At 48.2% G+C, this 14,303-nt stretch overlaps 1 protein-coding gene across 7 annotated transcripts in view; it reads left to right on the top strand.

Annotated features, from left to right (window-relative positions):
- SUGP2 (SURP and G-patch domain containing 2) overlaps positions 1-14,303 on the top strand; it is a 43,192-nt gene that overhangs the window by 14,232 nt on the left and 14,657 nt on the right. For all 7 annotated transcript variants that reach the window (XR_004265342.1, XR_004265343.1, XR_004265344.1 and 4 more), the window contains exons 4-6: positions 1,488-1,608; positions 9,850-10,337; positions 12,254-12,365. Coding sequence is in view for 4 of the 7 variants with exons in the window: in XM_032267885.1 (XP_032123776.1) it covers positions 1,488-1,608; positions 9,850-10,337; positions 12,254-12,365 (721 nt within the window). In the remaining 3 variants the exon portion in view is untranslated. The remainder of the gene's footprint in view (positions 1-1,487; positions 1,609-9,849; positions 10,338-12,253; positions 12,366-14,303) is intronic.

Raw genomic sequence — 14,303 nt, forward strand, 5'->3', positions numbered from 1 at the left:
AGATGGAGTTTCACTCTTGTTACCCAGGCTGGAGTGCAATGGCGCGATCTCGGCTCACTGCAACCTCCGCCTCCTGGGTTCAGGCAATTCTCCTGCCTCAGCCTCCTGAGTAGCTGGGATTACAGGCACGTGCTACCATGCCCAGCTAATGTTTTGTATTTTTAGTAGAGACGGGGTTTCACCATGTTGACCAGATGGTCTCGATCTGCTGACCTCGTGATCCACCCTCCTCGGCCTCCCAAAGTGCAGGGATTACAGGCTTGAGCCACGGCGCCTGGCCTGTTTTTTTTTTTTTTTTTTTAAAGATAAAGCACACACAAAAAAAAAGAAAAAAAAAAAAATGAAATTCTTTATAATTCTACCACCTAAACTATCCCATTAATAATCCCATTTCCATGTAGTTTTTTTTTTTTTTTTGAGACAGAGTCTTACTTTGTCATGTACGCTGGAGTGCAGTGGTGTGATCTTGGCTCACTATAACCTCTGCTTCCCAGGTTCAAGCAATTCTCCTGCCTCAGCCTCCTGAGTACCTGGGATTACAGGTGTGTACCACCATGCCTGGCGAATTTTTTTTTTAATTTTAGTAGAGATGGGGTTTCACCATATTAGCCAGGCTGGTCTCAAACTTCTGATCTTGTGATCTGCCTGCCTTGGCCTCCCAAAGTGCTGGGATTACAGGCATGAGCTGTCACGCTGGCCTGTAGCCTTTTTTCTATGTGTCCATATTTATTTGTTTCTTCCCTTCTTCATATTGAAAACCATAACGTAGATACATTTTTTGTATATTTTATACTAGATACATTTTGTGTCTTTATATTTTCCACTTTAATGTTATGAACAAATTATTAAGTGATATATGAAAAATCATTAAATTGTTATATATCTTTCTTTTTCTAGAGTATGTACATATATTGCTCTGTGCAGTCATTGAAAGCTTATGACTATTTCTCTCCTAGTGGTTATGATGTTACTTTTTTTTTTTTTTTTTTTTTTGTAGACAGAGTCTTGCTCTGTCACCAGGTGCCAGGTTGGAGTACAGTGGCACGCTCTTGGCTGACTGCAACCTCTGCCTCCCAGGTTCAAGCCATTCTCCTGCCTCAGCCTCCCGAGTAGCTGGGACTACAGGCGCACGCTACCATGCCCAGCTAATTTTTGTATTTTAGTAGAGACGGGGTTGCACTATGTTGGCCAGGATGGTCTCCATCTCTTGACCTCGTGACCTGCCCGCGTCAACCTCCCAAAGTCCCGGGATTACAGGCGTGAGCCACCACTCCCAGCTGCTGTCACATTTTTTGGAGGAGATTTTGCATATTGGTTTCTAGAATAAGCTGTTTGCCTCTTTTTAATGCTGGTGTCTTGTGAATGAGAATTTCAGTTGTTGGTGTCTGCTTGGCTTCAGCACTAAGCCCCCCACTAGTCAACTGTCCTTGTCTTCCCAGAGCCCACATTGAGCATGTTTCTCAGAAAAGCTGTTCTTTGTGTTCCAGCTGTCCCCCAGCGAGCCGATCACAAGGTAGTGGGGACCATCGACCAGCTTGTGAAACGTGTCATCGAAGGCAGCCTGTCTCCCAAAGAGAGAACTCTTCTCAAGGAGGACCCTGCTTACTGGTAGGTTTTTAAATGTCCACCTTGTGAATCCCTCTCATGGAGTATACGGCAAACTTTGGGTCCTTCTGATGGTGTTGAGAGCAGAGGATGAGATACTTACTTGAGCAGTCATGTTCTCCAGTGAGAAGAGCATGAGGGCGGCCCAAATCTATGTGGTCTCAGGAAGCCCCAGCTCTGCTGCAGACCAGTGGTAGGCTGGCTGTGTGGGTGGCCTTCTCTCACCTGTGAACGCAGCTCCAAGTCCCTGCTGTGCTGTTTTAAGGATGCAATGAGATGTGTATGCAACATCATTGCAGCTGTTTGCAATTTCTTGCTGGTATTTGTTAAGCTGTCTTTTGCTTTACTGCCTCTTTATGTGAATAGAACAACTTTTTAAAATTATAGTTTGCATCTTAAGTATAGTACTTGCATATTAGAGAAAGTAAAGAACAGGCCAGATAAAGAGTCTCGCTCTGTCACCCAGGTTAGAGTGCAGTGGTGTGATCTCGGATCACTGTAACCTCCGCCTTCCGGGTTCAAGCAATTCTCCCTCAGCCTCCCGAGTAGCTGGGACTACAGGCATGGCGCCACCATCCTCAGCCAGTTTTTGTATTTTTAGTAGAGACGAGGTTTTCACCATATTGGCCAAGCTGGTCTCGAACTCCTGACCTCGTAATCTACCAGCTTTGGCCTCCCAAAGTTCTGTGATTACAGGCGTGAGCCACCGCGCCCGGCTATTGAGTACTTTTTATTTAATAAGCACTTGTGCTTTCTGTGTAGTTGGTACTGTTCTAAGCACATTACTGATTTAAGCACTACCTGATTGAATCCTCATAAATAACATTGGAAGTCAGGTCTATTGCTGTCATCATTTTACAGACAAGAAACTTTGAGCCTCCAAGAGCTCTCTTGAGGCAAAGTTGAGATTCAAATCCGGTGTCTGTGGTCCCAACCAGTGTGCATGCTAAAGGAAGGAAGCTAGATAGCCTCAGATTGACAGATGCAAGCAGATAGCAGACGCTCTTGATAAGAAGGCATCTAGACTTAGAAGGCCTGGGGGCACTTTCCAGGTGGTTGATAAGGTGATTAGGCTGGAGGAATAGGTGGCCCTTAGAGGACTGGGGGCCAGTGCCTCTGCCCCATGACCCCTGCACATGGCACAGTGGTCTCATGGTCACTGATAACCAGGCATAGCAGACAGAAGCCAGAGTCAGGGGTGCATGTGGATAGTGGGCAGGGCAGGGTACACAATCAGAAATAAGCATCAAACAGAGAACTGATATTTGAGGTAAATCAGTATCATGAAAGAGAATCACCAAACTCAACAAATGGCTGACACCCTAGATGATAGAGTTACTATAAGAAGGAGGAGGTTTAGGGCCAGGCGCGGTGGCTCACGCCTGTAATCACAGAACTTTGGGAGGCCAAGGCTGGTAGATCACGAGGTCAGGAGTTCAAGACCAGCTTGGCCAATATGGTGAAAACCTCGTCTCTACTAAAAATACAAAAATTGGCTGAGGATGGTAGCGCATGCCTGTGGTCGCAGCTGCTCGGGAGGCTGAGGAAGAAGAATTGCTTGAACCCGGGAGGCGGAGGTTACAGTGATCCGAGATCACACCACTGCACTCCAGCAGGAGCGGTGAGGGGGGAGGGTTAGAGTCTATAAACAGAGAAGAAAAGAAAGAAAGAAAACAGGGAGAGAGGGAGGGGGGAAAGAAAGAGAAAGAGGAGGAGGTTTAGTCTATAAATATGTATGTTGTAATGAATAGTCAATTAATAAGAGTATATTGTATCCATGAAACAGGCACTGGTTGCTATGAAAACGATGCTGTTAAAGATCTTGGAAGTGAAAAGCAGATTGAAATAAAAATCTCAGTGGTTGGATAGAATAGATCCTGATGACAGATTTAAGAGCTGGTCCCAGAGACTATATCATTCAAAATCTCTTTCAGAAGAAATTACCTGGCCAGGTGTGGTGGCTCACACCTGTAATCCCAACACTTTGGGAGGCCAAGGCAGGTGGATCACCTGAGTTCAGGAGTTCAAGACCAGCCTGGCCAACATGGTGAAACCCCATCTCTACTAAAAATACAAAAAATTAGTCAGGTGTCATGGAGGGTACCTGTAATCCTAGCTACTTGGGAGACTGAGGCATGAGAATCACTTAAACCTGGGAGGTGAAGGTTTTGGTGAGCCGAGATTGTGCTGCTACACTTAAGCCTGGGCATGACAGAATGAGACTGTCTCAAAAAAAAAAAAAAAAAGGAACTACCAAGAAACTATAAGAGGAAAGAAGGCCGGGCGCGGTGGCTCACGCCTGTAATCCCAGCACTTTGGGAGGCCAAGGCGGGTGGATCACGAGGTCAAGAGATCGAGACCATCCTGGTCAACATGGTGAAACCCCGTCTCTACTAAAACTACAAAAAATTAGCTGGGCCTGGTGGCGCGTGCCTGTAATCCCAGCTACTCAGGAGGCTGAGGCAGGAGAATTGCCTGAACCCAGGAGGCGGAGGTTGCGGTGAGCCGAGATCGTGCCATTGCACTCCAGCCTGGGTAACAAGAGCGAAACTCCGTCTCAAAAAAAAAAAAGGAAAGAGTGTGATAGAAAAGCACAGCAATAAGTAAAGAAACTGTTAAACTTAGGTTTCTGGTGGTCATGTTTGAATTATTAAGTCAAAATGCTCCTTGTATGTTATACTTAACAAAATAATCAATTGAACACATAATGAAAAGCCAAATGTTTCCGCTGTGACCTGTTCCCATGTTTCACTCCTTGAAGGCAGTCACTTAGTTGTTCAAACTACTTCTCACTGATACCTCTGTATCTCTTAATAAGCCCATGTTGCTTTTTCTTGACTGAACACTTTTATGCATGACCATTGACATTCTGTGAAGATAGGTGTGGATTAATAAGTTCTTTTAAGAGATAAGATCTCACTCTCTCACCCAGGCTAGAGCACAGTGGCACGATCATAGCTCACTGCAGCCTCAACCTGAGTTCACAAAATCCCCCTGCCTCAGTCTCCCAAGTAGCTGGGACTACAGGAGCATACCACCACATTCAGCCATCAACTATTTTTTTTTTTCTTAAGAAATAGGTTCTTGCGGTGTGAGATTACAGGCATGAGCCATCATGCCCAGCCTTAATAAATTCTTTTTATTATAACTCAATCAAGACAGAAAATTTAAAAAGTCAAAAATTTTTTAAAATGAATTAATTAATTAAATAAATTCTTTTTATTAGTTAGCAAGTGAAAAAGTCAGACCTCTAGGAGGCAGATATAAGAAGGGCTTCTTATCTCCACCCTCTGAGGGCCAGCAGAGATTTGAGACCTTCCACCCTCACACCCCACAAGCATGGTTTGTTCCCACTGGAGCCTTTTGGACAGAACTGGCCACTGCCTCTCCACTGAGGTGACCTGCCTCACATGGTACACTAAAGATGTCAGAACAGCCAGGCACGGTGGCTCAGGCCTGTAATCCCAGCACTTTGGGAGTCTGAGGCACGTAGATCACCAGAGGTCAGGAGTTCGAGACCAGCCTGGCCAACATGGTGAAACCCCATCTCTACTAAAAATACAAAAATTAGCTGGGCATGGTGGCAGCCTTGTATAATCCCAGCTACTTGGGAGGCTCAGGCAGGAGAATCACTTGAACCCGGGAGGCAGAGGTTGCAGTGAGCTGAGATTGTGCCACTGCACTCCAGCCTGGACAACAAGAGTGAAACACCATCTCAAAAAATAAATAAGTCAGAAGTATAGACAGACTCATCCACTATGGCTTTGCTTCCTTGTTTGGGTGGAACACCAAGAGGCAGGCTTCCATCCTTTTCTATGAGACTTCAAGTGCAAAGCATCAAGCCTAGAAAATGATCACAACAGTGCATGGATATAAAGCTGAAGGAATATGTCATACTTTGTTTTCTTTCATCTTCTAAATTGACCGTGGGAGTGGGGCAGCCCTGAGCATGCTCTTACATGTTCACACAGGTAAACAGGTGGCTCAGAATCCCTCTGGTCTAGCCTCGGCAGGATTGTCCAAGTGCCCCAGAGTTAACATAAAATCTAAATAATTGATGTTTGGGGTGAAATAAAATAAACTAAAATTCTAGATGATCTAAATATATGAGGCACGAGGGGAAGGAGGGAGGTAGGTGCGCAGGCCTTTGTCTTGTTCGACGTGAGGATAGAGTTAGACAGTAATTCTGGATGTTGATAAAAAATAAGAGTTGCTGGGCGCGGTGGCTCACGCCTGTAATCCCAGCACTTTGGGAGGCCGAGGCGGGTGGATCACAAGGTTAAGAGATCGAGACCGTCCTGGTCAGCACGGTGAAACCCCGTCTCTACTAAAAATACAAAAATTCAGCTGGGCATGGTGGCACGTGCCTGTAATCCCAGCTACTCAGGAGGCTGAGGCAGGAGAATTGCCTGAACCCAGGAGGTGGAGGTTGCGGTGAGCCGAGATCGTGCCATTGCACTCCAGCCTGGGTAACAAGAGCAAAACTCCGTCTCAAAAAAAAATAAAAATAAAAAAAAATAAGGGTTTAGGTATGTGTGTTGACTAGCCACTAAAGGAACAGAAGTGGTGTCTGTAACTTCCATACTACTATAGAGGGAAAGAAGCAAAAACACGGGGATTGCAAAACACAGAGGTGGGAAATTCCGTAGCAGGTGAGTGCTACCAGAAAGAAAGGACGTAGAGAATTCTTCAGACAAAAAAGACTTCAAGGAGAACAGCATCAAAAGGAGCAAAAGACCAGGCTCAGTGTCTCACGCCTGTAATCCCAGCACTTTGGGAGGCCGAGGCGGGCAGATCACGAGGTCAAGAGATCGAGACCATCTGGCCAACATAGTGAAACCCTGTCTCCAAGGAAAATGCAAAAATTAGCTGGACGTGGTGACTCATGGCTGTAGTTCCAGCTACTCTAGAGGCTGAGGCAGGAGAATTGCTTGAACTCCAGAGGCGGAGGTTGCAGTGAGCCGAGATGGCACCACTGCACTCCAGCCTGGCGACAGAGCAAGACTCTGTCTCAAAAAAAAAAAGCAAAAGAAGTTCGTAATAAAAGCAAAAGTCACCAAGAACATACAGATTGTGAATCTTGGTGCCTGCACTACATAGCTTTGAGCTATGTAAATAAGCAACCCTTAGAAATCATTTAAGTCCAGGCCAGGCACAGTGGCTCACACCTGTAATCCCAGCTACTCAGGAGGCTGAAGCAGGAGAATCGCTTGAACCTGCGAGACAAAGGTTGCAGTGAGCCGAGATTGTGCCATTGCACTCCAGCCTGAGCAACAGGGTGAGACTCCATTTCAAAAAAAAAAAAAAGAAAGAAAGAAAGAAAGCATTTATGTCCAGGGCTGGACATAGTGGCTCATGCCTGTAATCCCAACACTGGGAGGCCAAGGCGGGTGGATCACCTGAGATCAGGAGTTCAAGACCACCCTGGCCAATGTGGCAAAACCTCATCTCTACTAAAAATACAAAAATTAGCTGGGTGTGGTGGCGGGCGCTTGTAATCCCAGCTACTTCAGAGGCTGAGGCTGGAGAGTCACTTGAATCTGGGAGGCGGAGATTGCAGTGAGCCAAGATCGTGCCGTTGCACTCTGGCCTGGGCAGCAAGAGCGCAACTCCATCTCAAAAGCAAAATCATTTATGTTCAAAACCACGATAAGAGGAATTGGATGAATCCAAAACCATGGTAGGAGACATGAATGTTTCTCTGAAACAGGTAGATGATATAATTCCAATAAGGATGTGGAAGATTTTGTAACACAGGGAACAAACAAGCATAAACAGAGACAATCTGCTACTATTTGCTGCACAGTTAATGACTGCTAGGCAGTTTTGATAGCACTTGCCTTACAGTGAAAAACTTGTAATGCAGGCATCACAGCTGTGTGATGAAGTAGCTGCTGCTGATCATTTTCCCTGTCTTAGAGATGGAGAAACTGAGGCACAGAAAAGTTCCAAGCTAAGGAGTGGCTATGCTGAGATTTGAAGTCAGCAGTCTGACTTGTTGAGTGTTCTCTGTTCTTGATGTTATGTTCCACTGGAACTTGGGGAGATGCATTTGTGACTGATGTGTCTCCCTCGGACTGCACTTGGCATCAGAACCATCCAGGGACAAGGAAAGCCATCAGAGCCATGAGTGACTGGGGCAGTCAGGTCACCTGGCCCTGATTTCATGCTCTGCCCTTGATGTGGAGTTGCCTTACTGGGGCTGTGTTGGACTGGAGAACCAGAGCGCCCATGTTGGTTAGCATTCTCTTAATTGAGCACTGTTGCTTGTGAGGGCCTGATCTTGCAAGATGCCACCGTCAGCCCAACAGAGGGTCAGGGCAGCAGTGGAGCCAGTCCTCAGTCTGTTTTCTGAGGTCCTGCCAGACTGCAGCTGGCTAACAGTGTCAGCAGGAGCTTGTGTACGGAGCTGCCTGCCAGGGACATGCCGCATCACACAGGGCTGCCAACGATGTGGCCACCGTACTTCCAGTTGGCTTGTCATTGGTAATCTGGAACTTCATCTGATAACTAATATGTCACTACTTAATATCTAACAATCTGAAAGCCACCTGAAATACTGCCATACTTACTAAGCAATATTTATTCTTCCTTAACACAGACTGAAAGCAAACATTCACAAAAGTCTGTTATGTTTTTTGTGGGATGGTTTATTTATTTATTTATTTTTAAAGAGATGGGTTTCCATATCCAGAGTAACTATAATAATTAAAAAGAAAAGAAAAGAAAAGAAAAGGGGTTTCACCATGTTGGCCAGGCTGGTCTTGAACTTCTGGGCTCAAGAGACCCACCTGCCTCAGCCTCCCAAAGTGCTGGGATTACAGGCGTGAGCCACCACACCCAGCTTAAAAGTTTGTTATATATGAAATCACAAAGAAAATCACAGCACACCCAGGAAACTCACATGGGCCAAATTATGCTAATACAGCAAACTAGAAACGAGCAACAACCAAAATAAAACATGCTTCTGAATAACTTGAGTGAAGGGTAATCAGAACTGAAATTAGAAACACTTTAGAAGGAAGTGGCAAGAAGAACACTATCTACCAGATGTGGCCATAAAAATACTTAAAAAGAGTGACTTCAGGTGAATTTATTAGAAATAAAGAGTGGGCCAGGTTCAGTGGCTCCCACCTATAATCCCAGCACTTTGGGAGGCTCAGGCGGGTGGCTAGCTTGAACTCAGGAGTTGGAGATCAGCCTAGGCAACATGGTGAAATGTCCTCTCAACCAAAATTAGCTAGGCGTGGTGGTGCGCACCTGTAGTCCCAGCTACTGGGGAGGCTGAGGTGGAAGGATCACCTGAACCCAGGAGGTCGAGGCTGCAGTGAGCTGTAATCATGCCACTGCACTCCAGCTTGGGCAACAGAGTGAGACCCTGTCTAAAAAAAAAGTGGAAGTAAAAAACATTCAATTCATGAAGCTAGAAGGAAAATAATGAAAAAAGTGTAGACACTAGAAGTAGAAGGATTTTTATGTTTTAAGACAGGGTCTTGCACTGTTGCCCAGACTAGAGTGCAATGGCGCAGACCGCTCACCACAGCCTCGACTTCTTGGGCTCAAGTGATCCTCCCACCTCAGCCTCCCCAGTAACTGGGACTATAGGCATGCACCACCACCCGGGCTAATTTTTTTATTTTGTGGAGATGGGATCTCATCTTGTTGCCCAGGCTGATCTAGAACTCCTGGGCTCAAGCATTCCTCCAGCCTCAGCTTCTCAAAGTGGGGCTCAGCTGAATATTTTTCTATGTTAGTACATGTAGCTCAACCTTCTCTTCTCTGTAGTGTTCTTATGATGACTGGATCATAAGATTTCACACCTGGGATACAGGCTCTTTGGTTAATGTTCTCTTGTGGGTCACATCACACTTGCCTTGATGCAGTCAAAAACTCACCGAGCACTTGTCCTGACTGGGCCATTTGTAAGGTGACAGTTCTACCTGCCAGGGTACTGTTGCTCCGAGGTCACAGGTTTGTGTTTCCAGGCCATCATGAGTTGTGAGCTCCCTCATGGCTGCTGCTAGAAATCAAGGAGGAACTTGGTTCAGACTCCCAGTTGCCCTGCGGTCAGTCTTAGCAGGGCAGCTGTCTTGGGCCTGGTTCTGTGTCCTCAGTAGAGCCAGGCAAAAGCCTCTCAGCAGAGGCCAGTGAGGAGCTGGCCACTTAGAAAGGGTTTGTGTTTGCAGCAACAATTTGGGGTCTGGTGGTGTTTTCATAAATGTCCTGTTATGTTTTGTTATGTAGGTTTTTGTCTGATGAAAATAGCCTGGAATATAAATACTACAAGCTGAAGTTGGCAGAAATGCAGCGGATGAGCCACAGCTTGCGAGGAGCCGACCAGAAGCCGACCTCGGCAGAGTGTGCGGTGCGGGCCATGCTGTATGCCCGGGCTGTTCGCAACCTCAAGAAGAAACTGCTGCCATGGCAGCGGCGGGGGCTCCTCCGTGCTCAAGGTCTCCGGGGCTGGAAGGCGAGGAGAGCGACCACCGGGACCCAGACCCTCCTATCCTCAGGAACCAGGCTTAAACACCACGGCCGGCAGGCTCCAGGCCTCCCACAGGCAAAGCCATCCCTGCGAGACAGAAATGATGCTGCCAAGGATTGCCCTCCAGACCCAGCCAGACCCTCTCCTCAGGACCCCAGCGCAGAAGCCTCAGGCCCATCCCCTAAGCTAGCAGGAGTGGACATCTCTGCAGCACCTCAGACCTCTTCTCCCTGCCCATCTGCTGACAGTGGGTGCTCACTCCTGTCCCCCTTCTCTGGGCCCCAGTCCCAACTCTCCCGTCTCCAGGGTCTCTCTAGAATTGGGAGGCCTGCAGTCAGGGCCAGGCAGTGGGCGAAAGCTCCAGGGACCTGGCCAGGACGGGTGCACAGGTCGGCACTTTCTTGCTTTCTTGAGAGAGCTGCATGCGAGTCCTGCAGCCCCATCCTCCTCTTCTGAGAGCGGAGCTGGCACGAGGTGCTGCCCCATGCCTCTGTGTCCCTGACTGCTGCCTCATGCCTCTGTGCTCCCTGACAGGGTCCTGTAGCTGGGGCTGTGGGTGCTGCATTGCCTGAGCTTGGGATCTCATGTTCTATGACAGTCCTCAGGGCTGCCTTATTCTCTCTTTCTGCCTCCTCATACCGCGGGTCTCCACAGTTCCTGTTCCTGGGGTTCGCTGACCTGCACCATTTCCTCTGAATCAACTAACTTCACCCCTTGTTTCTTCTGTCACCTTAGCTGTTACCTTCTCTCTGTACCACAGGCCTGCTGTCTGGCCAGTGCTTGTTCAGCCCTAAGTGGGTATGAAGAGGGCAAAAAATGTCCACAACTGCTGCATTCTCTTTTTTTTTTTTTTGAGATAGTCTCACACTGTCGCCTGGGCTGGAGAGCAGTGAGTGGCATGGTCCCAGCTCACTGCAACCTCCGTCTCCAGGTTCAAGTGATTCTCCTGCCTAAGCCTCCTGAGTAGCTGGAATTACAGGCGCCCACCACCATGCCCAGCTGTTTTATTGTATTTTTTTTTTTTTTTTTTTTTTGAGACGGAGTCTTGCTCTGTCGCCAGGCTGGAGTGCAGTGGCGCAATCTCGGCTCACTGCAACCTCCAACTCCCTGGTTCAAATGATTCCCCTGCCTCAACCTCCCAAGTAGCTGGAATTACAGGCACACACCACCATGGCCAGCTAATTTTTGTATTTTTAGTAGAGATGAGGTTTCACCATATTGGCCAGGATGGTCTCGATCTCCTGATCTCATGATCTACCCGTCTCGTCCTCCCAAAGTGCTGGGATTACAGGCGTGAGCCACCGCGCCCAGCTAACTGCTGCATTCTCTAGGTGTTGCTGTGTCATGAGTCATTCCAAACTGTGGTTTAAAACAGGAGGCATCGGCCAGGCACAGTGGCTCACACCTGTAACTCCAGCACTTTGGGAGGCTGAGGCAGGTGGATCAAGTCAGGAGTTCAAGACCAGCCTGGCCAACATGATGAAACCCCATCTCTCCTAAAAATATTTTTTAAAAAGTAGCCAGGTGTGGTGGCACATGCCTGTAGTTCCAGTTACTCAGGAGACTGAGGCAGGAAAATCGCTTGAATCTGGGAGGCGGAGGTTGCAATGAGCTGAGATCCCACCACTGCACTCCAGCCTGCGTGACAGAGCAAGACTCCGTCTCAAATAAAAAAAAAAAAAAAGCAGGAGGCATATTGTTGTGAATCTGCCAGTGGCTGGGCCATCTGCTGAGCTAGCCCGCGCGTGTGTCTGCAGTCAGCGGCACGTGTCCCAGCTGTCAGCTGAGATGATGGTGTGGCTGGGCATGTGCCTGTCATCCCCCTGGCAGCCAGCCCGTTTGTTCACCTGGCAGTTGGGGTCAGGGCTCCAGGAGAGACAGTGGAGATACTTGAGTCCTCCAAGGCCCAGGCTTGGAACTGGCAACTGGCTTTTCCACCACATTCTATAGCCTGTGCGAGTCCCAGGACCAGTGCGGCTTCATGGTGGGGGGAGATACACAGAGTTTACTTCTTGGTGATAAGGAGTGCGCATGTGGCGAAGGACGAGGCTACAGGGAGGGGACCCACAGACCATCTTTATAATCAGCCTCCGCGACCTGCAGTATTCTCATGGGGAGCAGCAGCTCAGGAGTGATGCCTGACAGATGCTTTATGTTTTGTAGTTGACATGAAGACATTGGAGACTGCAGAGAAACTGGCTAGATTTGTTGCTCAGGTGGGACCAGAGATCGAACAATTCAGCATAGAAAACAGCACCGATAACCCTGACCTGTGGTACGTACCCCCTGGGTCTCTTCACACTCTTCTTTTTCAAAGAGACAAGGTCTAAGTATGTTGCTCAGGCTGGATTCAAATTCCTGGATTCAAGTGATCCTCTTGTTTCAGCCTCCAGAGTAGCTGGGACCACAGGTATGCTCCACTGCAACTGCCCATCATACCCTTTAGATTTGAGTGTGTTCACACCACAGGCATGTGCTGAGAGCCAGCCCACAGCCTGGCCAATGCATTCCTGCCATGGGGGTTACACCAGGAGTAAGTCACAACTTCATTTCAGCCGAGCCAGGGGCCTGAGGGAGAAAGATCTGTTCTGATCACCTGAGGTCAGGAGTTCAAGACCAGCTTAGCCAACATGGTAAAACCTTGTCTCTAATAGAGATACAAAAATTAGCTAGGCATGGTGGTGGGCACCTGTAATCCCAGCTGCTCAGGAGTCTAAGGCATGAGAATCGCTTGAACCTGGGAGGCAGAGTTTCAGTGAGCTGAGATTGAGCCACTGTGCTCCAACCTGGGCAACGGAGTGAGGATTCATCTAAAAAGAAAAAAAAATCTGTTCTAGGGGACCTGCCTTCATCTGCTGCATCAAATGAAGCCTAAAAGCCTCCCCAGAGGGACATTTAATCTGCATCCAAAGGCTAAATAGGAGTTGGCCAGGGGAGTGGGGAGAGGTGAGGATTTGCTGCTCGCTGTGTGTAGTGGTGATAGCACCACCACCACTGGACAGCAGGCACTTCTAAACAGGGATGATGTGGTATGCTTATGCTGGGAGCAGGTGCCCTTGCCCTCTGCACTCCTCAGACATGTAGAGCTCAGCTCTTTAAAAGTACACACGCTGTAGGCAAGAAAACCTGAGCTGGAAGCCAGCACTGTCCCTGGGGCACTTCCCTAGGGTGATATGAGCCGCCCCCTCCAGAGAGGGGTGGGAGGCACCTGTCTCCCCATTACTGAGCCAGAACCCTACTGAGGGGGCTTTCGACTCCTGTTGCTGGTCCCAGCTTGCTAGACAGTCATTCCTTCGTCCAGTAAAAAACACTGTTGAAAACATGCATTTCTCAGAGCATTTATGGGATTCAGCGGTGATGGAACACACTCTTTCAACTTGTTTGTCTTTGGGACCTGACTGCGTGAGCCAAGCCCTACTCCCCTCTGTAGCCTTGGCTTATGACTGGGTCCTACATGTACCACCTGCCTCGTGGGACACTGACCACCTATAGATGGGAGGCCTGGGCAGGGTGGCCTTGGGGAGCTGCTGGGCCCCATAGACATTGGGGTCAGGCCTGTCCTCTGTGTGTGTGATCTCACCCTGGCAGGGTTGGATAAGGGGGACAGCTCAATGCAGGGCAACTGGGGGCATCTCATCAGTCCATTTTTCTTTTTCATTTTCTTTTTTTTTTTTTTCAGTGAAAAGTACAGTTTAAAGGAGAACTTTGCATTAGCCTGGGTACTTGGGCTCTAGTACTTGTTGGGTTTTGGGTGCCTCCCCACCTGGGACAGCCTTTTCTGAGCAGTGTTCTTCAGAGTGCTCTGTCCTGTCCTTCCCCAGACGGAGAGCCCTGGATCCTGACCACGATATTTGGCAGGGTGGTAGGTAGACACTATCCAGCCAAGCTTGTAAATGAGCCAAGATGACTTTGTGTTTCTTTTGCCTTTAGAAAAATTTTACTTCTGGCTGGGTGTGGTGGCTCGTACCTGTAATCCCAGCACTTTGGGAGGCTGAAGCAGGTGAATCACAAGGTCAGGAGTTTAAGACCAGCCTGGCCAAGATGGTGAAACCCTGTCTCTACTAAAAATACAAAAAATTAGCTGGGCATGGTGGTGCGTGCCTGTAATCCCAGCTACTCAGGAGGCTGAGGCAGGAGAATTGCCTGAACCCAGGCTGGAGTGCAATGGCGCGATCTCGGCTCACCGCAACCTCCGCCTCCTGGGTTCAGGCAA

Source organism: Sapajus apella, unplaced genomic scaffold (assembly GCF_009761245.1).
Source record: "Sapajus apella isolate SASKATOON/1434 unplaced genomic scaffold, GSC_monkey_1.0 scaffold173, whole genome shotgun sequence".
Classification (NCBI taxonomy): domain Eukaryota; kingdom Metazoa; phylum Chordata; class Mammalia; order Primates; family Cebidae; genus Sapajus; species Sapajus apella.